The sequence below is a fragment of the Hemicordylus capensis genome, chromosome 1 (genome assembly GCF_027244095.1).
Source record: "Hemicordylus capensis ecotype Gifberg chromosome 1, rHemCap1.1.pri, whole genome shotgun sequence".
NCBI lineage: Eukaryota > Metazoa > Chordata > Lepidosauria > Squamata > Cordylidae > Hemicordylus > Hemicordylus capensis.
Window position 1 is genome coordinate 219,586,869 of NC_069657.1, and position 26,573 is coordinate 219,613,441.

A 26,573-nucleotide genomic window follows, 5' to 3' on the forward strand; every position below is an offset into this window, starting at 1 on the left:
AAAATGGAGTGCTGGCAGGGAAAATGCTGTGGGAGGGGTAAGGGCACCCTTAAAAGGTATCCCCCCCACACCTTCAAATTGCCAGTTCCATGCACATCCCTAAATTCTGCACACTACTTATAAGTTCCTCTGGGTAGCCTTATAACTAGACTTCAGTGCATATGTAGAAAAATAAAAGGCAGCCACCTGTTCAGAATTCCAATAAGTGAAATTGAGAGAGACAAAATGCCTTTCAAAAGAACAGCTAGTATCTCAAGACTGAACAAGAGACCTTTAACAGAAACACATGGCTTGATGAAAAGCATTTAATTTTTTTTAACATACACACATACATATTTCCAGATGCTCTTCTTTCAGCTTTGAGAAACATAAAATGGAAATATCAAGAGAAGACTTTTCTCCCTCATGAAGTGTTGACATTAAAAAAACCCAGAAGAGATTTTGGAAAACTTTTCATTCAAAAAATGAATTTGTGAATCCCTCTCTTTTCAGAGACCATCAGCAGTTCAGTCTAAACAAATTTTCAGGAATCTGTCCTGGCAACTTATTGAGCAAAAGGGTTAGCATGGATTGTAATGTCTTTAATATGAACATCATTAAGAGGCCGGAATGTCTTTTCATTCACGGGTAGTTTTTCCAGCTCATCCAGGGTATCCAAGCCATCAATAACTCTAGGAGAGAGGGAAAAAGAATTATGAAAATATCCTGTTTTTGTGAAAACAGTTATAAAAAAAAGAAACCCTCCTGATGTGGAAAGGCAATCTTTTCGTGACAAATGTTCAGCCTCTAGCATGACACACATATGCACCAGGAGCCATACACTTACCAGGGATGTGCACAGAACCGTTCTGTGCTCCATTGTAGGAGTGCTGAACCGGTTCCGGCAACTGGTGTTCCAACCGATTCAGGTGGGGCGGGGGTCAGTTTAAAGGGCAGGGACGGTACTGCCTACGTGCCAGCCCCTGCCGACGCGTGTGTGCATGCACGTTGGCCTTTTGTGTGGGGATGCTGATCCCGGCTGCAAGGAGGCACGCTGCAGCCCCGCATGCCCGCTTTTTGGGAAAGCGCCGGTGAGGGAAAAGCTACCCCCCCACCCTCCCGGGAGTGTACAGAACCAGTTCCATGCACATCCCTAATACATACAGAGGATCCCTATACATATGTACAGACACACAGTTCTATTGCTACAAGAAGAGTTTTAAAAAAGTATTAATCATTCAACTAAAAGTGATTCAAGGGTGCAGACCTGCTTGTGGCTCTGTGGGCAGAGTCTCATGAGAAACTACCCCACAGAAATCAGTAGAGTCACTGGGGTGCCATCACACATCACCATGGTCAGGTCCTTCTAAGCCTCCACTTCAAATATTCACAAGCTCATTTTCTCCAAGTCCCCAACTTTTCCTGAAAGGAGCCTCTCCATGAGGTCTGCATATGTGTGTAGAGAATGGACTGTCATGGAATTAATGGCCACAAAGCGGGAGGAGAGAGCTCTACTAACTCCTATGGGGTAGCTCTTCAGGCTACTCTGCATGTGTGGTCTCTGCAGAATTGCACTCTACAGCTGTAATACTTCATCCTGTTAGATCAGCATGGGCACAAAGTTACAACTTAGAATATCCTTGACCATTTTAATTTTGATTTTGACAACTGCGAAGCTCTTGCAAAGCACATTGGGCATTAGCCAATCAAAATTAAGCTCTTATGAAAATTAAATTTTCGTAAACTATATTTGCAAGGCAAGGATTACATCTAAACTTACTCCTGCACTTGCTGAAGCTGAACTTCCATGAGCACAGCAGCAAGTTTGCATACAACCCAATGACCATAAGTCTAAAGCAGAGTTACGAGTGCTAAAACACTGGTTTCAATGGGCTTAAACATGCCCAACTATATTGCACTATGGCCAAAATCCTTGAAATGAGAAATTAATAAAATGATGATGATCCATCAAACAGTTGCAAAAACATAATGAGTTCTCCAACAGTAAACACTGGGTGCAATAAGAAACCAAGGGTTTCCTCACTTGCAGATTAGGAATTGGAGAAGAAAAGTATGCCCCAAGTAAAGACAAAATTCCATCTGTGGGTTCCCACAGTTTACAGAAAGTTCTATTTAATCTTACAGGCCGACATCCAGAATAAAGTACTTTTGAATAGCCTGCTGAAATTAGGCTTTTGAGTACCCTACTGAAATGAAGTAGTCTTTTAATGTAACTCCTGAGTAATACAATAAGAGTAACTTAATTTGGATGTCAGCCACTATCTGCTACTTTTATCTTGATTTTTAAAAGCTCTAACTAAATTAAATACGATAATATCTTCTACACTTTTACAGACCACCACCCGCATCATTGAAAACAAGAGTGCCAATGTTTATTTGCTACTTTCTTATATTACATGTTTGTTAACGTCCAGGCAAACTTCAAATATACTTGACTAAATCTCTTCATGACTACTTGTTTTTCCATTACATTAATATTTCAGTGTTTGTAAAATCAATCACAGTTAAAAACTCTTGTGAATCCCCCAAATATGTCATGCCCTTTTAAAATCATAGAATGACTGCCATTTTGACTGATATACCATCTTCCTACTATTCATATCATCAGGTGCAATACTGTATTACTTACTTCCCAAACACAGTATATTTCATGTCCAGATGTGGCTGTTTTCCATAGGTGACAAAGAACTGAGAGCCATTTGTGTTTGGGCCATTATTTGCCATAGAAACAACGCCACGGACACTGTGCTAAAAGAGAAACAGCAAAATGAAAAAAAAAAAGCCAGAATCCACAGACAATCTTAGAAAAATTTATATGCTCAGTTTCTGGGTTTGGGGCGGGGTGGGTGGGTTAATCCTTTGAGAACGCTGTTCTACTGATCTATCCCTCATTCTAGGGATGTGCAGAATGTTTCAATGACAAAATGTTTTGACTTGAAACAGGCCGTTTCGAGCTCAAAAAAACCACCCTCTAAATAAAGGACCTGTTTCGAGTTTGGAGCAGAAAAACATTTCAAGTGCGATTTTAGAGGCCTGTTTTCCCCTTGCTGGTTAGTTCTTTGGCACTGGCTTCCAATTGGCTTGCTATCTCCTTGCTTCGAGGTTGGCTTGTTATCATACAAATCAAATGTTGTCATGGGCAACTGTGCCCCCCATTGGCTAGGGGGAGGGAGGGGGGAACAAGTAACGCTCTTTAGACTGGCTCTCCAGTCCAAAGTCTGGCTCTCCAGTCCAAAGTCTCCATCATTGGGGGGCGGGGATGTCCTGCATAGAACCCTATGGGGGGTTGGGGAAATGATTAAAAAATTGTTAAAAATTGCCCGCTTGCCCATTTCTTTTGTAGGTTGGGTGGTATGTAATCTCCATTAGATTCCTATACTCCAGTCTGACCTCAAACTGTTTTGGGAATGTCCCTTAAAACACCACAAAAAGAGGCCAAAAAAGGAGGAGAAGCCCAACTGGAAGTACTGGCTCCAAACCAATCCAGAGCACAGCTGTCACTTTTCTGGGGGGTGATGAGGGAAAAGTAGCTCCCAATTCCTGCTGAGCAATGGCCTGTAGCTAGAGCAATAGGATATTACCAATATTACTGTTACAATCCCTGCTGCAGATCATCCCTGTTAGGTTGCTGCAACACCAAGAGTGCAGATGAGATGGTACTCAGAGAGAGAAGAGGAATACACGATCCAAACGTTCTCACCCTCACAATATCAGTAGCGCTGCTGATGTTTGATCCTCAGTGGTAGTGGCAGGCAGAAAAAAGAAACCCATCCAGAAGTATCACCTGCCCATAGACCAGTCTGGAGCAGAACTGTCACCTCTTCTAGTCAGGGGACCAGCAGTAATAAATCTTTCCTATGATCAGTTTTCCATTGCATGAGGAAGGCAAGCTCAGGGATCAATACCTGGGCAGTACAGGTGATCCAAGCGCTAGGAGAGTGGTCCAAAATAAGCCAGAGCTCATCCGAGATTTGATTATGGATGAAGGGGCTGACCTGGTATGTATTACTGAGACTTGGTTGGGGGAAGTTAGTGGTCCAGTTTGGTCCCAGCTTCTTCCTCCAGAATATTCTGTAGAGGAGCAGGTCAGGGGACGTGGGCGGGGATGTGGAGTTGTAAGGCCTAATCAGATCAATTTTACATTGAATAAGTGCATGGATGGGCTAGCCATATTGTATTAGATAGATGCTTGACATAAGTCCATTTGCTTGATGCAGTTTGGGCCTTGATTTTAGCACCCACGAGTGAATGCCAAGTTCCCCTGTTTCAGTAACAACCCCCACAAAAGGCTTCTGTCTAAATCTAGAGAGAATCGGCTTGTCAGTTCAGACATACTTCTTCATTTTTTGGTAACTCATATCGAGAATGCTCCCTCCCAAATGTTCCATTTGAAGGAGGGGGTCACTTGACCTGCACCTGGTTCCTCTTTCATATCTCTCCTGGTCGTACAGCACACCTGGTTCCTCTTTCGGACCTTCCCTAGCCAATGGTGTTAAATGTCAAGAGTTACAGGTTGGGCAAGGGGTCATGGATGGTCAGGCCCCCTTCTCTGTCCAATCACTATTGATGCGTGGGTGGGAAAGATTCGAGGATACTTAAAGACCCTAATCTGAGGATAGAGGGTACCGGGCTCTCTCCCTCAGGGAGGGTGGCTCAGGCATGGCACACAGGAGGAGGAAAGGAGGAAGTTGATCCGATTAATCAATTTGACGGCACCTAGCATCTAGCAGAAAGAGGAACAAGTCGAGGTTCCCTTGGGGTATAGTATATTGTGACCGCAAGGGTCTGGCTGTCCTGTCAGTGTCTCAAGGCTGTGAATTTTATGATTGCTTTGTGTGAGAGAAGTAATTTTGCTGCTTGCTGTATGCTGTGATTCATCTGAACATTGGTAAGAAAATAAATCTGCTTTGATTAGATATAATCCCTTCATTCTCCTCGTATCTTCTTGAGTCTTGGGATTCTTGATAGCCAGGACCATCAAAAGAACCCATTGGTCAGTGTGAGGATTTTTGTAGCCCTCATTTATTCCTGGTTGCAGGGATTTTGGGGTGTCAAAAATCTCTTACAGAGTGGCTGTGGTCTATAAGGATGTCATTTCCCTTACCAGGGTCCCTGTTAGGGTATCGGACCATATTGAACGTGTGTACTTAAGTTTGGGGACCAGGGATAGATTGGGACTTTTGTTGGTGTACCGATCGCCCTACTGCCCAACTGAGTCCCTTACTGAGCTCACGGACTTGGTCGCGGGACTCGCGTTGGAGTCTCACAGACTTTTGGTGCTGGAGGACTCACCTTGCTCCTCTGTAATGCCAGGTCGATCCAGAACAAATCAGAAACCATCCATGATTTGATTCTGGATGAAGGTGCCAACCTGGTATGTATTACAGAGACCTGGTTGGGGGAGGCTGGGGGCCCAGTGTGGTCCCAGCTTCTCCCTCCAGGGTACTCTGTTGAGGAGCAGGTGAAGGACTGGGGGGCGGGGAGGTGGAGTGTCTGTGGTCTATAAGAATAATATCTCCCTTACCAGGATCCCTGTTCGAGTGTCAGACCATATCGGATGTGTGTACCTAAGTTTGGGGACCAGGGATAGAATGAGATTTCTCTTGGTGTACCGATTGCCCCGCTGCTCAACAGAGTCCCTAACTGAGCTGACGGTCTTGGTCTCGGACTTGTTGTTGAGGTCGCCCAGGCTTGTGGTGCTGGGTGACTTCAATGTTCATTTCAAGACCAATTTGTCCAGGGCAGCTCAGGAGTTCATAGTGGCCATGACAACTATGGGCCTATCCCAAGTGTCTCGGGACCGATGCACACTGCAGGTCACATGCTTGACTGGGTCTTTTACTCTGATCAGGGTGGTGTTCCGTGGGTGGGGACTCCTGTGATTTCCCCATTGTCATGGACGGACCACCATCTGGTTAAGGTTGGGATTACAACCACTTCCCATCTCCTCAGGTGCAAGGGGCCTATTAGAATGGTCCGCCTGAAGAAGTTATTGGATCTAGCAGGATTCCAAGAAGCCTTGGAAGGATTGGAAGGATTTAATGTTGGTTTTGCCAGTGATCCTGTTGATGCCCTGGTTGAGAATTGGAACAACTTGCTCACCAGAGTAATAGATACGATTGCTCCTAAGCGTCCCCTCCGACCCGCTTCAAAATTGGCCCCTTGGTATACAGAAGATCTACAGGGGCAGAAGCAAGGTAGGTGACTGGAGCGCAAGTGGAGAAAGACTCGACTCGAATCCGACACATTACGACATAGAGCACATTTAAAGATCTATGCTCAGGCAATACGTGTGGCAAAGAAACAATTCTTTTCTGCTCTTATTGCTTCTGCGAGTTCACGTCCAGCGGAGTTATTCAGGGTTGTGAGGGGACTAGTATCTGCCCCCCCTCCCCTGAACCAGAATTTGGAAGCATCAGTCACCCGCTGTGATGTGTTTAATGAATTTTTCACAGACAAAATCTCTTGGATTCGGGCCGACCTAGATGGTGACTCCACAATTAATTTTATGTCTGAACTGGAGGTGTCCAATAATTCTTCTTATACGATTCGGCTAGATCAATTTCAGTTTGTGACTCCTGAGGATGTGGACGAACTGCTTGGATCTGTGAGGCCTACCACCTGTTCTCTTGACCCTTGTCCAACATGGCTTAGTCTATCTAGCAGGGAGGCTGTTGTAGGTGGCCTGGTAGAAATCATAAATGCTTCTCTGAGGGAGGGCAGGATGCCTCCTTGTCTTAAGGAGGCAATTATTAGACCTCTTCTAAAGAAGCCTGCACTAGATCTCTCAGAGTTGAGCAATTATAGGCCTGTCTCCAACCTCCCATGGCTGGACAAGGTTATTGAGAGGGTGGTGGCCTCTCAGCTCCAGACGGTCTTGGAGGAAACTGATTATCTAGACCCATTTAAAATTGGTTTTCGGGCGGGCTATGGGGTAGAGACTGCCTTGGTCGGCCTGATGGATGATCTCCAATTGGCAATGGACAGAGGAAGTGTGACTCTGTTGGTCCTTTTGGATCTCTCAGCGGCTTTCGATAGTATCAACCATAGTATCCTTCTGGAGCGTCTGAGGGGGTTGGGGGTGGGAGGCACTGTTTTACAGTAGTTCCGCTCCTACCTCTCGGACAGGTTCCAGATGGTGTCGATTGGAGATTGTTGCTCTTCAAAATTTGAGCTTAAGTGTGGTGTCCCTCAAGGCTCCATACTCTCTCCAATGCTTTTTAACATCTACATGAAACCACTGGGAAAGATCATCAGGGGATTTGGAGCTGGGTGCTATCAGTACGCTGATGACACCCAGATCTACTTCTCCATGTCAACCTCTTCAGGTGATGGCATATCCTCCCTAAATGCCTGCCTGGAAGCAGTAATGGGCTGGATGAGGAAGAATAAACTGAAGCTGAATCCAGATAAGATGGAGGTACTTATTGTGCAGGGTCAGAACTCCAGAGACGATTTTGATCTACCTGTTCTGGATGGGGTCACACTTCCCCAAAAGGAACAGGTTCGCAGTTTGGGAGTACTCCTGAATCCACACCTCTCCTTGGTTTCTCAGTTTGAGGCGGTGGCCAGGGGTGCTTTCTATCAGCTTCGGCTGATACGCCAGCTGCACCCATTTCTCAAGATCAATGACCTCAAAACAGTGGTACATTTGTTGGTAACCTCCAGACTTGACTTCTGTAATGCGCTCTACATGGGGCTGCCTTTGCAAGTAGTCTGGAAACTTCAGTTGGTTCAGAACGCAGCAGCCAGGTTGGTCTCTGGGTCATCTCGGAGAGACCACATTACTCCTTTGCTGATGGAGTCACACTGGCTGCCGATAGGTTTCTGGGCAAAATACAAAGTGCTAGTTATAACTTATAAAGCCCTAAACGGTTTAGGTCCTGGGTATTTAAGAAAGCATCTTCTTCGCTATGAACCCCACCGCCCATTGAGGTCATCTGAGGAGGTCCGTCTTCAGTTAATGTGAACTCGTTTGGTGGTCACACAGAGACGGGCCTTCTCGGCTGCTGCCCCGAGATTGTGGAATGCGCTCCTTGCTGAGTTACGATCCTCCCCATCTCTGGCTATTTTTAAAAAACATTTGAAAACGCTTTTTTTAACCCAAGCCTTCTCAGGTTTTTAATTTAAAAATACTGTTTGTTAATTTTATGGTTTTTAAATTATTGTATTGTTGTAACTTTTAAATGTGTAATATGTTTAACTGTTTTAACTTTTTATGTGTTTTAATTGTTGTTAGCCGCCCAGAGATATAGGTTTGGGCAGGGTAAAAATAAAATAAAATAAAATAAAATAAAATAAAATATAAAATATAAAATATAAAATAAAATAGCTTTTATTTATTTTATCACATTTTTATACCGCCCAAAACGCGAATTCTCTTTTAGCACTGTCCGGAGCAACCAAACCTATTTAGTCCTGTGCACAAAGTTGCCTTCTTTCAATACATTCACTGCAGGTAAATGAAGGCGTGGGACCTGTTGATGTAATGTTTCTGCTAGGTAGGCCTCTAAACAATCTATTCAACTACCAAGCCAACTGAGGAGCAGAACTGCATACCAGGGACCATTCCCCTTACACCAGAGAAACAGGTGAGCTACCATATCCTCAGTAATCAGTTACACAATTGCCTTGGGTTTTTTCCCTTTAAAAAGTTTTATTTCTCACTTTTCATTAATAATGGAACAAAATAATAATAGCACCAACTGCTGGTCTTGTGGTAGCAAGCATGAATTGTCCCCTTTGCTAAGCAGAGTCTGCCCCTGGCTCACATTTGAATGGGAGATGTGTGAGAACAATGTAAGATACTCCCCTCAGGGAATGGGGCCGCTCTGGGAAGAGCATCTGCATGCTTGGATGAAGAAGGTTCCAAGTTCCCTCCCTGTTGTCTCCAGATGGGGCTGAGAGGGACTCTTGCCTGCAACCTTGGAGAAGCGGCTGCCAGTCTGGGTAGACAATACTGAGCTAGATGGACCAAGGGTCTAACTCAGTACAAGGCAGCTTCCACAATACTATATAACAGTATACATCAGGGCTGCACAACTTGGGCTCTCCAGATGTTGGAATACAACTCCCATCATCCCCAGCTACTGTGGCCAATAGTCAGGGATGATGGGGGTTGTAGTCCAACAACAGCTGGAGGGTCAAAGTTGTGCAGACCTGGCATATATCAATTACTAACAAAACAAAATTTCAGCACAAAGAGGACCTACAAAATACCCTTATAACTGAACACACAATGTTTACTTAATATCATTTTTAATTATTCTGGCCTAGTGTAAATAGATTTAGAATTATCAATACAATTTTAAAAAGGAATCCATCTATCAAAAAACAAACTTGTAATCCAAATTCGACTAACTGCCTTAGTGACACAGTTGCTTTAGGCTCAAGGCTCTAAAAAACAAACAAACAAACAAACAAGAGAACAAAAAAAGCTACTGTAAACAGCAAACATACCTTTAAGTATTCACTGTATTCGTCCTCAAATTTTCTGCCCCAAATGCTAGTTCCTCCTTTCCCAGACCCTAAGAGAGGGAGATGGGGAAAAGTAGCTTAGCAGGGCTCCACAAACTCTGCCCGGCACAAAAATCCAGTCGCCTCCCACCAAGACTTTGCTAAATTGCCTAGGGCAGGGATCCTCAAAGTTGGGTCCCCAGATGTTCTTGGACTTCAACTCCCATAATCCCCAGGCCCAGTGGCCTTTGGCTGGGGATTATGGGAGTTGAAGTCCAAGAACATCTAGGGGCCCAACGTTGAGGATCCCTGGCCTAGGGGATGGGCAGAAGCCTTCTCTCATTTGCACTGGGATTTAGGAACGATAGAGCTCTCCTATCTTCTTCAAAACTCAGTGCATATAAGAGAAAGTCACATCTCTCTCCTTTGTGTTCTCCAAGTAAGCTAGTGAACTCAGGGGGTTTGTGGAGAGCACTGTTGGCTAGTAAAAGTTTGTCAACTCCTGTGGATTAGATTTTAATAGAGATGAGATGTTCTCAGTCATTAGGTTTGAAGATAGAACTGAAGATAGTCAGTTGACAGCTCAGTCCCTTATCCATTCCAATCTCACTTCCACCATGAACTCACTACCCTTAAGCAAGCTATTATCTTCCAGTCTCCATATACCACACAGGGATAATACAGCTGCTTTGTGAGAATTACCAAAGTAATGTATGTGAGGCACTTTAGCACTTACATTTAGCACTTACATTTATATACTGCTCTATAGCTGGAAGCTCTCTAAGCGGTTTACACTGATTTAGCATATTGCCCCCCAACATTCTGGGTACTCATTTTACCGACCTCGGAAGGATGGAAGGCTGAGTCAACCTTGAGCCCTTGGTCAGGATCGAACTTGCAACCTTCTGGTTACAGGGCGGCAGTTTTTTACCACTGCGCCACCAGGGGCACCAAAGCCCTATATAAACGCCAAGTATTAGTTTTGTGTGGTATCCAAGATTTTTTCTCTATACCAGGGATTTTCAACTTTGGGTCCCCAGATGTTATTGGACCTCAACTCCCATAATTCCCAACAAAGGCCACTGGGGTTGGGGATTACAGGAGTTGAAGTCCAATAACATCTGGGGACCCAACATCGAGAATCCCTGGTCCATACAACAGGTTACCTTGATATGCCTTACTGAGGTATATTGTGTTCTAAAATACAAGCTAGCACTTACTTGTTTAAGAAGTTTACATAGCAGGTTAACAAAAACCACAATAGTGGTTCTCGTCTGTGCAGCCAGATGCTGAGAACAGTTTAATAACTTATCTGATGTTATTAAGAGGAATTACCTGTTGGGTCTCCTGTTTGCACCATAAAGCCTTTGATATTCCGGTGAAAAATACAGCCATTGTAATAATTACTAGCACAAAGAGCCAGGAAATTCTAGAGAAAGAACCAGATGCTATCTAAGAAATAATCAAGCAATGATATGCAATACATCAGTCACACACACTCACTCCAGCATATTAACTATGGTTAACTTTCATGCAGGGTTAAAAATGAAGGTATGCAATGGCCAATGGTTAGTGTCAACATTAGTGCACATGAAACTCTAACCAGAGTAAGAGCTGAAAAGGGAAGGAGGGGGTAAATTCAAACAGGAAAGGAAGGATGGAGAGGAGGTGGGAGGAGTGCCCAAGTTCAAAGGGAGCCCCCAATCTCTTAAAGGGACTGGGAAACGTTGCAGCTACATTGGGCCAAAGAATGTAAACTATTCAGGCATGTAGAACTGAAAATCAAAGCTTTCAGTTGTGGTCTGCAACATCTGTATTTGTCCTTGCCATGTGCTATCTGAATAGGCTCAGAACCAGTGACATACAGATAATTTCATATAACCAATTTAGATAGCATCACATTTACTGCAGACATAGGCAAGCAATCCCTCAATCACAGCTTCTTGTGCTGCATCGTAGATCCTCTCCCAACATTCCTGCAAGATCACAAAGTGGTCAGGTAACACGGACGCCTATGTTCAGAAGGAGGCATCTTTCGGTTCAGACGTCTCGCTCCCTGCATGCAGCTCACAACACAACCCTTTGGATCCTGGCCATAGTTTCAGAGAAGTATACTAGTCATAACCTGACAGCAGAAAGTAGTAGAATTAAGTCTAAGACTTTAATTCCAAAAAGAATCTTAATATGTACCCCTCAGTCAATGAGAGGAATTTCAGAGGACAAGTCTGTTTACACGGAAGACAATTAATAAGACTAAACGCAGATATCAGACAGGGGAGGCATATTGCAAAGAAAGCTAGTAATGTATAAAAGATAATAAATGGTACAGTTTGCAATAAACAAAAGGAACTGGGGAAGTGCACATGTGCGCGCATGTACGCGTATAAAAGTTGAAAACATAGTTCTCAGCATAAACACTCAACACCGGAAACCCATCTTATTATTTCTCTATGTAAACCGCATTGGAAACTTTTGTTGAAAAGCAGTATATAAGTATTATTTGTTGTTATTTTATGTCAGACAGTCCTGGTCACCTTGCATTACTTTTGGGGCACAGCGGAGTACAATTAGAATTGGCACACTGGGGCATGGCCCATTTGTCTGTGCAGTACAGATGTCAGAAGTATGTTATTATACAGCTGATTTTGCAAGCAAGAAGTCAAACTAAAATGGATGGGAAGCAACATTTTTAAAAAATTTATTAATTATTTATTTTATTTGATTTGATTTCTATACTGCCCTTCCAAAAATGGCTCACATTCTAAAAAAAACAACCACCACAAGATAGACACCAGCAACAGTCCCTGGAGGCACTGTGCTGAGGGTGGATAGGGCCAGTTACTCTCCCCCTGCTAAATAAAGAGAATCACCACGTTAAAAGGTGCCTCTTTGCCAAGTTAGCAGGGGTATAACGTTAATTGTGCTGCCATGATAAATAGCTATTAACCAGAGAACAGATATCTTGTCTGTTCTGAAAATAAAACCTGTTGGAAAATGAGCAATGAAACTGGACTTGCAGTGTAACAGGTTTTAAGCTGTAGCTTGGTCAGTTACAGTAAAGTGCCTATTAAACACAAAAAGGTTTAGTCCGATAGCCATCAAAGAAAATGCACTAACCCCGCCTACCCTTTCTTGTCCTACTGTGCCCTATTGTGAATTTAGTTTATAACAGGAGAGAATGCTGCTCACATAATGCACAGACAATTTAAGTAGATGCTGTTGCAGTTTCATTACTTACTTCACAAGCCTTGGGCGTTCGCTCACAGAATAGCTCTATTTTAAAATCTCCTACATCAGTGTGTAATGTCACAGCCTGGGAAGTGGGGGGAGAATTAAGTTACATTATTTATTCATAGCACCACACACAAAAATTGTAAATTTTATAGTGATGCTCATTTTCAAAACTAATTTCTCCTCTTTTGGGGAAGTTTCCAGGTCACTCTGATGAATTTTATTTAGAGCTTTTGTTATCTAACTTTTGCAAAGAGATCACTTTCAATGTGGCTAGGTATTGCTACATTGTTTGTATTACACGCTTGAGTCTCATGTAATTTTTTGTTGTTGTATTGTCTGATCTAGGATCGTAATAAAATGTATCCTCTCTAATAAAAGGCTTGGTGTCAGTCCGTGGACAACCAAGTGTCTGTCCGTGCCTCCCTCGGCCGTTCTGCGCATGCGCAGAGCGCATGCGCACAACGGCCGAGTCAGAAACGAAAAAAAGGGAACATGTTGGGCGGCCAGAAGCGGCCGCCGCGAAGAAGCTGGTGAAGCCTGGCCGAGGTGGTGGCAGAGCCGCCGCCAAGGCCTGGCGGCGCCAACAAGGACAGGCGGCTGGGAGACCTTGGGGCCCTTGCCCGGCCCCAAAATTGCCTTTGCCCTTGCCCCACTTGTTACCCGCCGACCGCTCTCCCGCCCTCCCAGCTGCCCAAATTCTCCTTCCCCGTACCCCCCCCGCAAATGATTAAGGGCCAAAATGGCCCATGAGAATGCCTCCGCGGCCGCCGCCACAGCCGACGACCGCCCTCCCAGCTGCCCGAGCCCTCCTTACCCGATCCAGCCCGCAACAGTCGGGCGAAGTAAAAGCATATTTTGCAAAGAAGAAAAAAGGAGCTCGCGAACAGAGCTCCTCTCTGTGCTAAGCCTCTTCCCGAACTGGTGCTTTGGGCGCAAAGGACGCCTATTGCGTCCTTTGCGTCCATAGCGGCAGTTTGGGCAGTGGCTTAGCACAGACAGGAGCTCTGTTCGCGAGCTCCTCTCTTCTTCTTTGCAAAATATGCTTTTACTTCGCCCGACTGCCGCGGGCTGGATCGGGGGCGGCGGGACCACGAAACAAGGGAGAAGGAAGAGCAAAAAAAAAAACTGAAACAAGGGAGAGGGAAGAGGGGGGGGGAAAGGTGCAGGAAAACAAAAACAAAGAGAAAAAGAGGAAGAGACACAGAGAGAAAGAAACAGACAGGCAGGTAAAAAACAAACAAAAAACTAGCGCCTGTTATTATAACGGGCTTAAACATACTAGTTCTATTCTATTCTAACAGGGATTCCCAGATGTTGTTGACTACAACTCCCATAATCCCCTAGTAAAAGCCATTGCAGCTGGGGATTCTCGGAGTTGTAGTCAACATCTGGGAATCCCAGTTAGAGGGAGCACTGGGCCCAAGTCTCACCTCAGCTATGCACTCACTAGGTGACCTTCAATTCAGTTCCTTTGTTTGCTTTAACCACTGGCCTTAACAAAAGAAGTCACAGACAAAAGAGCAACTAAAATGTCTTCTTCAGGAACCCACTGTTGCCTCAGCAATATCAAGATAATTATTCTAATCTATTTTTTGCAAGGATTACCAAGAATGTGAAACACTGTTCACTCAAGCAATATACAAAATGTTAAGTAATGTTATAGCTATATTGCACTAAACTGGAATTATTTACATACCTACAACTATCTAGCGTTCAAGAACTATTAAGTAGAAGATACTGAAACAAACAGCCTCACCATCTCTGATGGCTAGGAACACAAAACACATCCGTCTGACGATTTCCTGCAAAAACAATACTGTTTAATTTAGAATTTCACAGCTCTTCTTCCCCAGTCCCCACCCCCCACCCCAAGTTCACGATTACTGGCTGTGTCATTGGAGCTTCCATGTTGCTTCAGTGACAAAGGCATGAAGGAACTGCATAAGTCCTGCTAGCTTGGCAAAGAGGCACCTTTTAACATGGTGATTCTCTTTATTTAGCAGGGGGAGAGTAACTGGCCCGATCCATCCCCAGCACAGCATCCCTCCAGGGCCTGTTGCTGGTGTCTGTCTTATGTTTCTTTTTAGATTGTGAGCCCTTTTGGGGACAGAGATCCATCTTATTTATTCATTATTTCTCTGTGTAAACCACCCTGAGCCATTTTTGGAAGGGCGGTATAGAAATTGAATAAATGAATAAATAAAATAGCTGGGAGAGTCTCATCCATGGGGGAAGATCCACGTTAGAGGCTGGATCAGGTGAAGCAGGGTGGCCTTCTCATGGCTCTGCCCACATTATCCCACCTTCCCACATTACAGAGCAGTATAAGAAGCTGCTACTAGGGATGTGCACAGAACCGGCAGTGGCTGGCTCAATGGGAGTGGGTGGGTTTTACCTTTAAGGAGCAGGGATGATGATCCCCACCACCAGGTTTCCCTCACCAGAACTGTCTTTTTAAAGGGTCCGGCGGGGCAGCAGCATACCTCCTTGCTGCTGCGGTGCATGTCGGACTGGAAGTGCCCAGTGAGCGCATAAAACCAGAAGTGGCGGGCATGTGTCACGTACGCAAACGTGCACAGGCCACTTCCAGTATTACATTCACCGGGGCGGCAAGAGGGTATACAGTTGCCCCGTGCCAGCGGTTTTTGAAGCAGCACCAGAGGAGGAGTTAAGAGCATCCTCCCCATACCTTAAAGGTGCCCCCACCCCCACGTTCCAACACGGAGGTTCCAAACCTGTTCAGCATTCTAGGAATAGAATACCAAGCAGGTTCATGCACATCCCTAATTGATGGCAATCAATAGCAGTGCTAGCAGAGAAAACCTGTCCCAAAAGTCTGGTTCAAATTAAACCCTGCTGGGATAAATACACTTGGGATGTGTATCTACCTATGAGTGCACACACACTTTTAAGTATCCTGAGAGCATTGTTAATAGCCCATAGCATTATTACTGGGTTGTTGTTGTTGTTTTACTTTCTTCACCCTCAACTGCACCTTAGTTTCCAAGAAGAGAGATCAGAGAGCATACACCTCTGTATGCCAGTAGATAGTATTGGAGTGGGTTCAAATTCATGTTCAGCCACAAAGCTCACCGAGTAGCCTTTGAAGACGAGTAAAAAAGGGAGAAAGGGCGGGTTTGCTCGCCTTTCCCATCACGCATCAACTGTTGAGCACCAGTGAAGGTACTCTGCTCTCCCTCCCCGCGGAAATCTTTTCTCTCATACAAACTCAAGTACATCCTCTCTCCAGCACTGAAATGAATGAATACACAGGTCATGTTCATGAAAAAAGCAGCAAACGGCTGATCCTGTCTTCAGCACAGCTACCCATCATATTTACGCACACAGCCGCCATCATATTAACGCTACTTTAATACACTTTGATCTTTCCGATTCCATTGTTTCCTCAAAAGTAAGTCTTACTGAATTCCACGTGACTTCCTTCCAGGAAGGCGCGTGTGTAGCATTACACGTGTTATTATAAGGAGCGCACACTCACTCTCGCTCCCTCCCTGACAACTTTTCTACCCTTCGTTCCAAGTAAACATTTTTGTAGTTCTTTGAATCTACGGTATTTCTCTATCACCCGGAAAGATAACCCTACGGAGGTCCTTCTCCCAGCGTGCCTTTTGGGCAGCTCTTACCGCTTGCTTCCTCCTGCGTTGACTCAAAGGGACCTCGCTACTCCTCCCCTTCCGAATGCGTAGAGTCAGGACGCCTTATCGGCCCCTTCCGACCATCAGGGGATGCTGGGACAGCAGGTGGCGCTGGTCCGGCGCCGAGGAGGAGGAGGAGCCCCTAGGAAAAAGGCCGATCGCAGCGTTGCGTGACTCCTTGCCGTTTCCTCGTCTCGTTCCACAGAAAGAAAGAGGTAAAGAGATTGAGAAAGAAGATATCCATCCATCGGATTCGTCGCTCTCGGACACCTGATCCTCTCCCGGATCGGCGAGAGTGTTTTTATTCCTGTTAATATTATACAAAGAACATACCTTTCCTTGTAGTTGCAGAATAGACGCGGCTGAAACCTGAACTAAACTGCGTTACAAAAAGCTGGAGGTCGGTGTTCATGCTCGAGATCATTTAGCATGACCCGTGCATGTTTGTTTGAAAGCTAAACTCATTGAGTTCAGTGGGGGTTTTTTTGCTCCCAAGTAAGCTTCCGTTACTACTTTTTCCTATGCAAAACTCGAGTGGCAAAATCCGTTCAAATTTTGGCCAACTTACTGATTCGATTTCTCTTTGTAGATTTAAGTTTATGTAGCTATCGTTGAACACTGAACAGGCTACTTCTTTTGATTCAGTTGTATTCTGTGACGTTCATCTCCAATTTAGATCTTCCCAGGTTTTTATGCCCTTTTGGTGGTCTAAAACTACAACAGCACTCGAGCCCACCTGTAACATGTAACAGTTTTTCCTGTGAGCAGCTTGTATATCTCAGTATTTAAAACTGTACAGAGAGGGGGTGTTGAGTTAGAATAAATGTGAGGGAATAGATTTGTTGAAGAATATTTTACGTTCTTTTAGGGGTATAAGCCAGAATGGGGTCAACAAGTATGTTGTAGCTACTACTTGAACTTAATGGTGGATTCAGTTATTTCCTGCCTTTCCATATACAGCAATGAGCAACAGTACTACAAAGATGTAAGCAACCACGTTTGTTTGATGATTGAGGAGCTGTAGGTGCATGGAGGCTGCCAACTTCCACATGTCCATGCAGAGTCCTAGCCTAAGGAGGTACTTTGAAGCACGAAATCATTGGGAAGAAGGAAAGAGAGGGGGAATTGAAGAAAAAGATATTCCTAGAAATCCCTCTTGACCCCCCCCCCCAACTGGAGCTGTTCTCTGTCCTTTGGAAGCAGAGAACAGAGAAGACCCAACATTTCCCATTATCTTGTTTTAGGGACTACATAACGCTTGGTGATCTTGAAGTCCTCTTATCACCGCTTTGCTCCCAAACAAGTGCCATTTGTCCAGAGCTATATCTTGAGACCATGTGTACCCACCCAGCATCTTAGCTGTATTTCCAGACATTGTTACAATTTTGTCAGATAAATCTTCAGAAGAAGGCCATCCTTTATCTCCACTGTTCACAAAACATTCAGCTCTTCCAGATGCTTCTTGTTAAGAATCTCTTGTTGTTAAGCATCCCTTGTTGCTGCATCTCAGACAAAAGCCACATTTATTTATTTATTTGATTTATTTGATTTCTATACCGCCCTTCCAAAAATGGCTCAGGGCGGTTTACACAGAGAAATAATAAATAAATAAGATGGCTCCCTGTCCCCAAAGGGCTCACAATCTAAAAAGAAACATAAGATAGACACCAGCCTCAGTCACTGGAGGTACTGTGCTGGGGGTGGATAGAGCAGAGCCAGGCTTTTTCCATATCCCAGCACTCCTCAGAGATTCACCAAATGTGAGCCAAACTCTAGTTCACCAAACATGCAACTATTTAGGGGTAGCAGGAGTTGAAGGGTTATACAGAGGTTTCTAGAAGAAGATTATCAAAAAAGACCACTAAAAGGCAAGGGGGGGGGAATCTGGTGCGTATGGGGAATTGCAAGAGCCCATGCCGTGCTCTCAAACTTTTATCCATGGTTAAGTAGTTGGGAACACTATGTCTGCAACTGGCCAAAGAAGATGTTACGATTGAAAAATTGTGGTGTTAAGTTGTCATTAGTTTTCAGATGTTCATTGAACCAGAGTTGCTTTGAGTTCTTAAGATATATGTATCATGTCAAAATATTTTTTTTTACATTTTACTTTCAGAATTCCAAATTGTGTGTTTTGCTTTTGTTGTTGTTTAGAAATCTGCATGCAACTGTCCTGTCTGAAGCGGATTCCCCGACAGTTCTTGCATGTACAATCCCTGATTGCTTGGACTTCACGATCTTCCATGGATCTAAAGGTTCTGGTTTCTTCCCTGAATGATTTTGCTTCACTCTCACTGGCTGAAAGCTGGGACAATGTAGGACTCCTGGTTGAGCCCAGTCCTCCCCATACTGTCAGGACTCTCTTTTTGACCAATGACTTGACAGAGGAAGTGATGGAGGAAGCACTGCAGAAGAAAGCAGACCTCATTCTTTCTTACCACCCACCCATTTTCCAGCCACTCAAACACATAACATGGAAGACATGGAAAGAGCGACTGGTGATCCGAGCTCTGGAAAACAGAATTGGCATTTATTCTCCACATACAGCCTATGATGCTGCCCCTCATGGAGTCAATAACTGGCTTGCTAAAGGACTTGGTGAGGCATTCTTATTTCTTTAAAAAATATATAGTGTCACTAGTATTTTTCAGCCCGTTATAATAACGGGCGCTAGATTCCCCCCCCTTTATGCCTTCTTCCTCCGCCCCCTCCCCACCTGATTAAGGGCCAAATCGGCCAAAACAATTGCCGCCGCCAACCGCCCTCCCAGCTGCCCGAGTCCTCCTCTCCCCCCCCCCGATTAAGGGCCAAATCGGCCCATACAATTGCTGCCGCCGCCCGACCGCCCTCCCTCCCAGCGGCTCGAGTCCTCCTCCCCCGCCACCTCTTCCCTGGCTTCGCTTCTTCTTCGCCGCCTCTTCCCTGGCTTCGCTTCTCCACAGCGGCCGCTTCTGGCCGCCCAACATGGCCGCCTGGTGCTGGCGGTCGTGTCTCCCTCGCTCCGTGCATGCCCAGAACAGCCGAGGGAGACACGGACACACGCCACGGACGGACACCAAGGCTTTTATTATAGAGGATTACTTAAGTACAAGGAGAGTGTGAAGAACATTAACAAAGATTTGCTGTTTGTGCTTTAAAAATTACTTTTATGCTAATGTTGTAACATTTAATGTTGCTATTTTATGTTGGCAAATGCTGTACAGGCAACCAGCTTGGCTCAAATGCTAGCTTGAAATGGATGGCTGCTTCAGTGAATGGAGAGCAGGAAATTGAAAGCAGAAACCAGACTGAAATAATGTAAAGACATAATACTCTATTGAGAGTATTGAGTGTGGGCCTCTGCAGATGTAAATTCATACCTGATTCCTTAACCATGGTTAAGAGTTTCGGGGTGGATGATGGAATTGCACACTCCCTCTACATAGCCTCTCCTCTCCTGTGCAAAAGTATTTCTGCCCTTGATCATGTTTAAGGATTACATCTGCAAAAGGCTTAATCATTATTAATGCTAATCAGATTCCCCCTGAACCGGTTTGGAAAACTATTTCCAGACCAAATGGGAACTCTGGTTAGTGTTAACCACAGTGAAGGTCAGTGCAGAATGAACTCTCAACCAAAGTTAAGAGCAGAGGACGTTTGTGCTAGAAAGCAGAGGGGACACACGATCCTGCTCCCTGTTAGCCATGTGGATCGGCAGGGAGCAGGACAAGACCAGCCCTAGTCATGACCTGTGCTCATCACACAATGAGGAGCAGCGAGGTGATGCCATAGGGTAAAAGCAGAACACTTGGCTTTTGCTGGAAAATTGTCTGCCATTGGTTTTATACACACACACATCACTGTATGGTAACTAATTTTTTTTTTAATGCCTGGAATCTGTAGAGTCAGTCTGCAGAGCAAATATAAATTATTCATGGCTGAACACTTTTAAGTACATTTTCAAAGACTGATAGGAATGCATCTGCAGGTTATTTTCTGCCTGTACTTACACTATGTAGCACTAGTGCTGCTGACGATGTATTATTAGTGTGCCACTTTTTTAATTCTATAAAAATGGAGACGAGGTGCCTCACGTATATTATTTCAGGATCAATGAAATGGTGCTACCAGTTTCCCTAAATTAGAGCCACCTGGGATTGTCCTAAGTTTCTTTGCATTGAAGAATGATGAGATTCACTATGACCTGCATACAGTGTAACCTTACACGAACAAGCTAGGTTCTACTAGCACAAAGAAGGAATATGTCCCTGAGGGGGGACCTTCAGGAACATATTTTTGGAGGAGCAGCCGAAGGAAGGATGATTGGCAAACATCATCCCACACACACACCTTCTTGTGCAAACAAAACATACTTTTGTATGTGGAATGTTAGTCTGTATATGAGCCAATGGCTTAAAAACAACAACAACCAGGCACTTTAAAAATGAGGCCCTACTACTGAGAAACTTGTACTCACTAAAGGACTACTATGAAAATTTATATATCACTCTTCAACCAAAGATCTCGAAGTGGTTTACATAGAAAAATAAATAATACGTAAATAAATTGGTCCCCAGAGGGCTCGCAATCTAAAAAGAAATATAAGGCAGTAGGGATGTGCACAAACTGTCTGTGCACTCCTGGGAGGGCGGGAGGGGTTGCTTTAAGGGACAAGGAAGGCTCTTGCTTACCTGTCAGCCCCTGCCCCGCTGGCACTCTCCAAACCAGTGGGGCGCACTGGGTTGCAGTGTTCCTGCTTGTGCCCCGATCAGTGACACACCACACTCATGTGCTCATCAACATGGCGACGCTGCCCATTGAAGCGGTTCAAATGCTGGCTGATCAAACTGGTTCTGCACTCCAGGAAGTGAGCGCCGAACTGGTTCATGCACATCCCTATAAGGCAGATACCAGCAACAGCTACTGGAGGGATGCTGTGCTGCAGTTGGATAGGACCAGTTGCTTATAAGAACTGGAATAACTATATATAGAGAGATATAGTTTTAGCTGGTGACTATATAAGACTGCTATATAAGAACTGGAAATACGTCCTATGACAATTATCATGCAATATAGTGCTTTTGCCCTCTACTACTACAGAATGCAGATGGGTGAAATGCATAACCGAATGTCAAACTCCCTGCATATTGAAAACAAGCATGTAATGGGGAAGGCTAACTAGAACCTCACACTTTTCCCTAATATATGATTCATTTCATATATTTAAACATTACTGTGGTCATCCTTGCTTGTCAGCTTGATACTAATGTACACTAATAAAGCCTTGCTACCGCATAATGAAACTCTGCCAGTCTGTGTACAAATTGATACTGGGTAAAGTCATATAATTTGATTGCTAGGAAGACAGATTTTTGCTGAGTGTACCCCATTCAGTAGTAAACTGTTGCTTTCTTTTTCTAAGGGGCCTGCACCTCTGTCCCTCTGCGACCCTCGGAGGCTTCTAGTTACCCTACAAGTGGGTCTTACCGGATTGAATTTAGTGCTCACTCTGCTGAAAACCTAGACACAGTTTTGTCCAGTCTACGTGAAATGTCTGAGGTGTTTCTCATCACAACTCATCCTGTTAGGTACAGTTCAAGGCTGCACAAAGCTTTTTGCGCATAGTAACAAAGGTGAACATGAAAGCCTGGAGCTTTGGCAGCTTTACAAGTCAGGCAGACATGTTTGAAATGTTTTTGTTAGCAGGATATTTGTGAGCAGCCAGGATTTTACCACGCAATCTCTGTGGAGCAATTGAGAGTTTTTAGGAGTGGGGTCAGGGAGTTGTTCAGAATTTCATATACATTTTAAAAAGGTCTTAGAGTCATAACTTGCCTAGTAAAGATAATTGTGCTATAGTATATGAGAAAATTATTTGAATCAGATGAATTAAGTGAGGCCATCGCTTGGATGCTATTCAAGTTTGGGTTATTACAGATGCTTGTACATTCTATGTAATGGAATTCCATTAGTCATATTCAAAAATTGCTGCTGCTTTCTTAATACTGGATGTCTGATGAAGTAGATTATTCTTCCAGAAATATGCCAAATCATTTAGTGTCTAAGATGCCACAGCAGTTTTTGTATTATTGTTTCTACAGACTAGTACAGGTAACATTTGTGGAATCTAGTTTCCCTATAGTTAGTGTGCCATCGAGTTGATTTCGACTCCTGGCGCCCACAGAGTCCTGTGGTTGTCTTTCGTAGAATACAGGAGGGGTTTACCATTGCCTCCTCCAGTGCAGTATGAGATGATGCCTTTCAGCATCTTCCTATATCGCTGCTGCCCGATTTAGGTGTTTCCTATCGTCTGGGAACCATACTAGCGGAGATCTGAACTGGCAACCTTCTGCTTGTTAGTCAAGCATTTCCCCACTGCGCCACTTAAGGTGGCTAGTCAAGATTAAAGCAGGGGATATGATAGCCCTTCTGCATGTAAACTGGAAAGTGCCTCTGTGTCCTGGCCCCAGATCTCTTGCAGCCCCCAGTGTGGAAACTGCATGTTGCAGTCCACATACAGGGATTTGGTAATTCACTCAGCTGTGTCCAGGTGCTGGAATGGAGCAGAGTAGATAAGTGTGCAAAAAAAAACCCCACCTGGAACCTGCAGAACCCAGGAGCTTTTTCTCACTCCCAGGAATGCATCCTGGTGAAACCGGGTGTCCATAAAGGATGTCCGTAAGGACACCCCCTTCCTTTCCAGCAAGATCCTGGGTTCTGTCAGACTCTGAGTGGTCCCAGCACACTTTCACAAGAGCCTGCACTGGCAGGTGCACCTGTTGCATAGCCATGATTTGAGGGGCATGGCCACTCCACAACCGGCTCTTCTAGGCACCTTGTCCAGGGACTAGATAGAATCCCCAGACAGTAAATAATAGGAATTGTTACCTGCCTGAAGCATAGTGGATGTCAGGACAGAAATGGTAACGAAACGTTTAATTTTTCCAAGGGTTGACGATGAAGAGCAGATACAAGTGCGCTTGAACTGCACTCAGCAGGCCTTGCCGCAAGTGGTGGCTTTTCTTTCCCAGAAGAGCCCTCTTTATCAAAAGACTGAAATCCTATCCTTGCAGAAGGTAAGTGCTGTACATACAGATGTAACTCTTCAGCACTTGCCTCATGAGAGCAAGGGATCATGACAGAAATGGCAAAAAATAAAGGGTTGAAGGGACAGTGCCCCACTTGAGACAATCTAACAAGCCAAGGTTTGTTGCACTGTGAATGCGCAAGGAGGCGGCGACCGACCCCTGTGCTGCCCTCCTCCTCTCCCCGCATGTGCACCTGACTAAAGGCAAAGTTTCCAGGGGAACTAGAGTTTTCTAGGACATCTGAACTAGGAAACTGGTTTAAGCAACCCCACAGGGCAGGATGTCGAACCACAGCTTGAGCTTGATTTGATAACCTGGTTTGTTGGGATTGCTTAAACCACAGTTTCCCAGTCTGAGTCTGGGGCATCGCCAGCTTAGACATCACAGAAAACTGTGGTTGAATAAAACAGCCACGTGTAGTCTTCTAGAGCGCCTTATGTATGTTTTTGAAGCGTGCCTTTTTTGGTGGAAAGTGACTGCAGTTTTAACAGAGTCTGTCACTGTGGGAGCTGTTGCATTGAAATAAATGAGATATAAAGGTCATCCTCATGACCGAAATAGGGGCGGGGAAGGCAGGGAGGGACCTACCTCCCCCCCACCCCCCTGACTATTGGTGATGTCCTCTTTGGCATCTTTGGATCCATGCAGTACAGATCTCTGGAGTCTTGGGCTCGTTTTCCGGGTCTCCAGGAATTCCACCTGCGTGGTGCATTGAGGGATTTCCCCAGGAGGCAGGTGCTCTAGGCGCCCAACTCTGCGGGTGCTTGGGTTGGGTGCAGCCTGAAAATGCACACAACCCTGGACCTGGGGGAAAGTGTGCATTCATGCCCTTGAACCCAGGTAAAAGTACAAGTCGAAAACATGAGCTACTGGGGGAGGCAGCACTGCGATTGGCCTTGATCCCAGCGCTGCACATGAGCAGCCCTAGCCAGGTAGGGCTGCCCTAACCTGGGCACGGCTGCTTGTGTGCCCAGCCTCATAGGTGTTTAAGCAGTTCTAAAGTAACTCTTTGATCTCTGCTTCTTCTCAGCCTCTGCTTAAAGATACTGGAATGGGGCGTTTATGCACACTGAAGGAACCCGTCTCTATATGTGTCTTGATTGAACGAATGAAAAGCTACTTAAAACTACCTCATATTCGCCTGGCCCTTGGAGTGGGGAAGTCTTTGGGTATACTGATTATTGTATTTGATTTTTCTGATGGCACAAAACGTTGGCAACACACATGTGCATGCTTGCTTCCTGAAAACAGTCTTTAGCTCTCCTCCCCCTAGCAAGCACTCCCTCTCTTTCAGAATACAGAGCAATCCAATTCTGAAATTATTTGTTCGAATGATCATTCTGCTAATACTAGATATTTCAGTTTTTGAAGGTATTTCAAATTCGACATGAATTTGTTTGATCTGCTCCTGAAACCAGTTTGGATTGGCTGAAACTGGCCAGAGAAAATGGCTTCAAAATCATATAGACCAGCAGCCAATTTTCTCTTAAACAAAAATGGAACAAATCTAAATGAATGTCCTGAATAGGACAGGTTGTTTGTGTGGGTGTGTTTTCTAGCCTAAGAGTTCCTTCTCAAGATAGCAACTACGGAGGGGGAATGAAATCTGCATAGATATACTCCTCGTTAACACAATTTAGAAATAAATTTAGTAATATGTTTTTTAAATTTTTATATATATAATAAACATATATATATAAACAAAGATATCTTACACAGAATCAGACCATTGGGTCATCCAACCCAGTACTGTCTCTGACAGAGAAGGGTTTTTCATGTTCCTGCTTCCTTTAACTGAAGATGGTGAGGATTGAACTTAGTCCCTTCTGTGTGCAAAGTGTGTGCTTTCTCCGTAGGCTGCAGCCCCTCCACATGAAATTCTTGTGGCAAAGTAAGCTGTCTAAGAAGAACTAAGGCATCTAACTATACCATTTATTGTTGTGTAGAGTCCCAGGTGAAGGTGATTGCTCTCTGTGCTGGTTCAGGAGCTAGTGTTTTGAAAGGTACAGAAGGTGATCTCTATTTCACAGGTAAGAAGCTTAACATACCTAATGATCTCTTAAAGGTAACCACTGGAAGGGGAAATTACCAGTTATAACAGTGAAACCAATGTAGTAGTCTGTCTTGTATGTTCCTCTAACTGCACCAATACCATCCAATGGCTCAACTTATTTGAATAAAATATAAACAAACTATCGTTTACAAAAACCTCCAGCCACCATTTTGAGTAGGAAGCCAGGAAGAGACAAGAGGAGCCATTTTGTGGCTCGTTTCTGTGTGGGGGGAAGGTCTTTCTGTGATTTTTCACGGTTTGGAGGGGGGCATTCCTGAGCACATGGGGGACCCATGGAGCATGCCCGAGTACGTTCTGGCCAATTTTGGAGCTTTAAAAATCCCCCCCCTGCACCCTGGAACCTAACCCCTCTTTCCCCATAGACCTAATGCCTTGTTACTTGCGGTTTCGCTACTCACGGAAGTAGGTGAGAAACGGAACCCCGCGAGTAATGAGGTTCCCCTGTGCCTTGCATAGCACGGAGAGCTATGGGATACAAATAAAGGCCCTTCACTCCCTATAGCACCCCCACCCCCATTATTGCCCACCAGTGCACTTGCATGGGGGAAGGGGGAAACAGGGCTCAGTTGAGTAGTAGGAGCCAAGTGCTGGCACTGGTGATTCCTAGATCAAGCCCAGCGTTTTTTATTTCATGCATTTTCATGCCAATATAGCTATGTCCTGTTGATTACTGCCTTCTTGAATTACAAGTGATGTGACTCAGGCTCTGAGTGGTATTCTCTTGATGGTATTGCTAGGAGAGATGTCCCACCATGATGTACTGGATGCTGTTGCCAAAGGGATCACTGTGATTTTGTGTGAGCACAGCAACACTGAACGAGGCTTTCTGTTGGAGTTGCAGCAAGTGCTGGCGGAATACCTTGAGAACAAGATTGATATTGTAGTTTCGGAGAGAGACAGAGACCCCCTTCAAGTAGCCTAGAAAACAGCAAAGGCTATGGTGTGAAGGCATGAATCTCAGTATATCTTTCAGGGTCTCGACATGCAAGCAAGCAAGGGTCATGCGGACAGGCTGGAAGAAGACCAAAATATGCCTTCTGAAGCATTGATGGCAATCTGCGAGTAAACAAATAAATGGCTGCTGACAAA

General features: G+C 44.7%; 2 protein-coding genes across 9 annotated transcripts; one reads left to right on the plus strand and one right to left on the minus strand.

Moving 5' to 3' along the window:
• Positions 1-287: 287 nt before the first annotated feature.
• On the minus strand, positions 288-16,472 carry PPIL3 (peptidylprolyl isomerase like 3). 7 transcript variants are annotated; one of them, XM_053279314.1, is made up of 8 exons: positions 16,190-16,316; positions 15,784-15,942; positions 14,447-14,492; positions 12,695-12,769; positions 10,792-10,885; positions 9,460-9,527; positions 2,630-2,748; positions 288-671 (listed from the first exon to the last, which is right to left on the minus strand). In XM_053279314.1, exons 3-8 carry the CDS (start codon positions 14,447-14,449, stop codon positions 545-547), a joined length of 486 nt encoding a protein of 161 aa, XP_053135289.1. In that variant the 5' UTR covers positions 14,450-14,492; positions 15,784-15,942; positions 16,190-16,316; the 3' UTR covers positions 288-544. The 7 variants fall into 7 exon arrangements, with proteins under 7 accessions (XP_053135289.1, XP_053135299.1, XP_053135270.1 ...); XM_053279324.1 differs by lacking the exons at positions 15,784-15,942; positions 16,190-16,316 and adding an exon at positions 16,317-16,468; XM_053279295.1 differs by lacking the exons at positions 15,784-15,942; positions 16,190-16,316 and adding an exon at positions 16,335-16,445.
• NIF3L1 (NGG1 interacting factor 3 like 1) lies at positions 16,132-26,573 on the plus strand. Of its 2 annotated transcripts, none has more exons than XM_053279274.1 (7): positions 16,132-16,561; positions 18,498-18,941; positions 21,745-21,910; positions 23,272-23,398; positions 24,441-24,579; positions 25,357-25,440; positions 26,222-26,573. In XM_053279274.1, exons 1-7 carry the CDS (start codon positions 16,390-16,392, stop codon positions 26,404-26,406), a joined length of 1,317 nt encoding a protein of 438 aa, XP_053135249.1. In that variant the 5' UTR covers positions 16,132-16,389; the 3' UTR covers positions 26,407-26,573. The 2 variants fall into 2 exon arrangements, with proteins under 2 accessions (XP_053135249.1, XP_053135259.1); XM_053279284.1 differs by lacking the exon at positions 16,132-16,561 and adding an exon at positions 16,568-16,746.

Excerpts from the sequence above, each read along its gene's own strand:
- NIF3L1 (XM_053279274.1), top strand. The coding sequence starts at position 16,390 with ATGCGTAGAGTCAGGACGCCTTATCGGCCCCTTCCGACCATCAGGGGA. Across the intron at positions 18,942-21,744 it reads CTGGCTTGCTAAAGGACTTG|GGGCCTGCACCTCTGTCCCT; the intron begins GTGAGGCATTCT and ends TCTTTTTCTAAG. Across the intron at positions 25,441-26,221 it reads AGGTGATCTCTATTTCACAG|GAGAGATGTCCCACCATGAT; the intron begins GTAAGAAGCTTA and ends TGGTATTGCTAG.
- PPIL3 (XM_053279324.1), bottom strand. Across the intron at positions 10,886-12,694 it reads GAACGCCCAAGGCTTGTGAA|AATTTCCTGGCTCTTTGTGC; the intron begins GTAAGTAATGAA and ends TTCTTTCTCTAG. Across the intron at positions 672-2,629 it reads AAATATACTGTGTTTGGGAA|AGTTATTGATGGCTTGGATA; the intron begins GTAAGTAATACA and ends CCTCTCTCCTAG.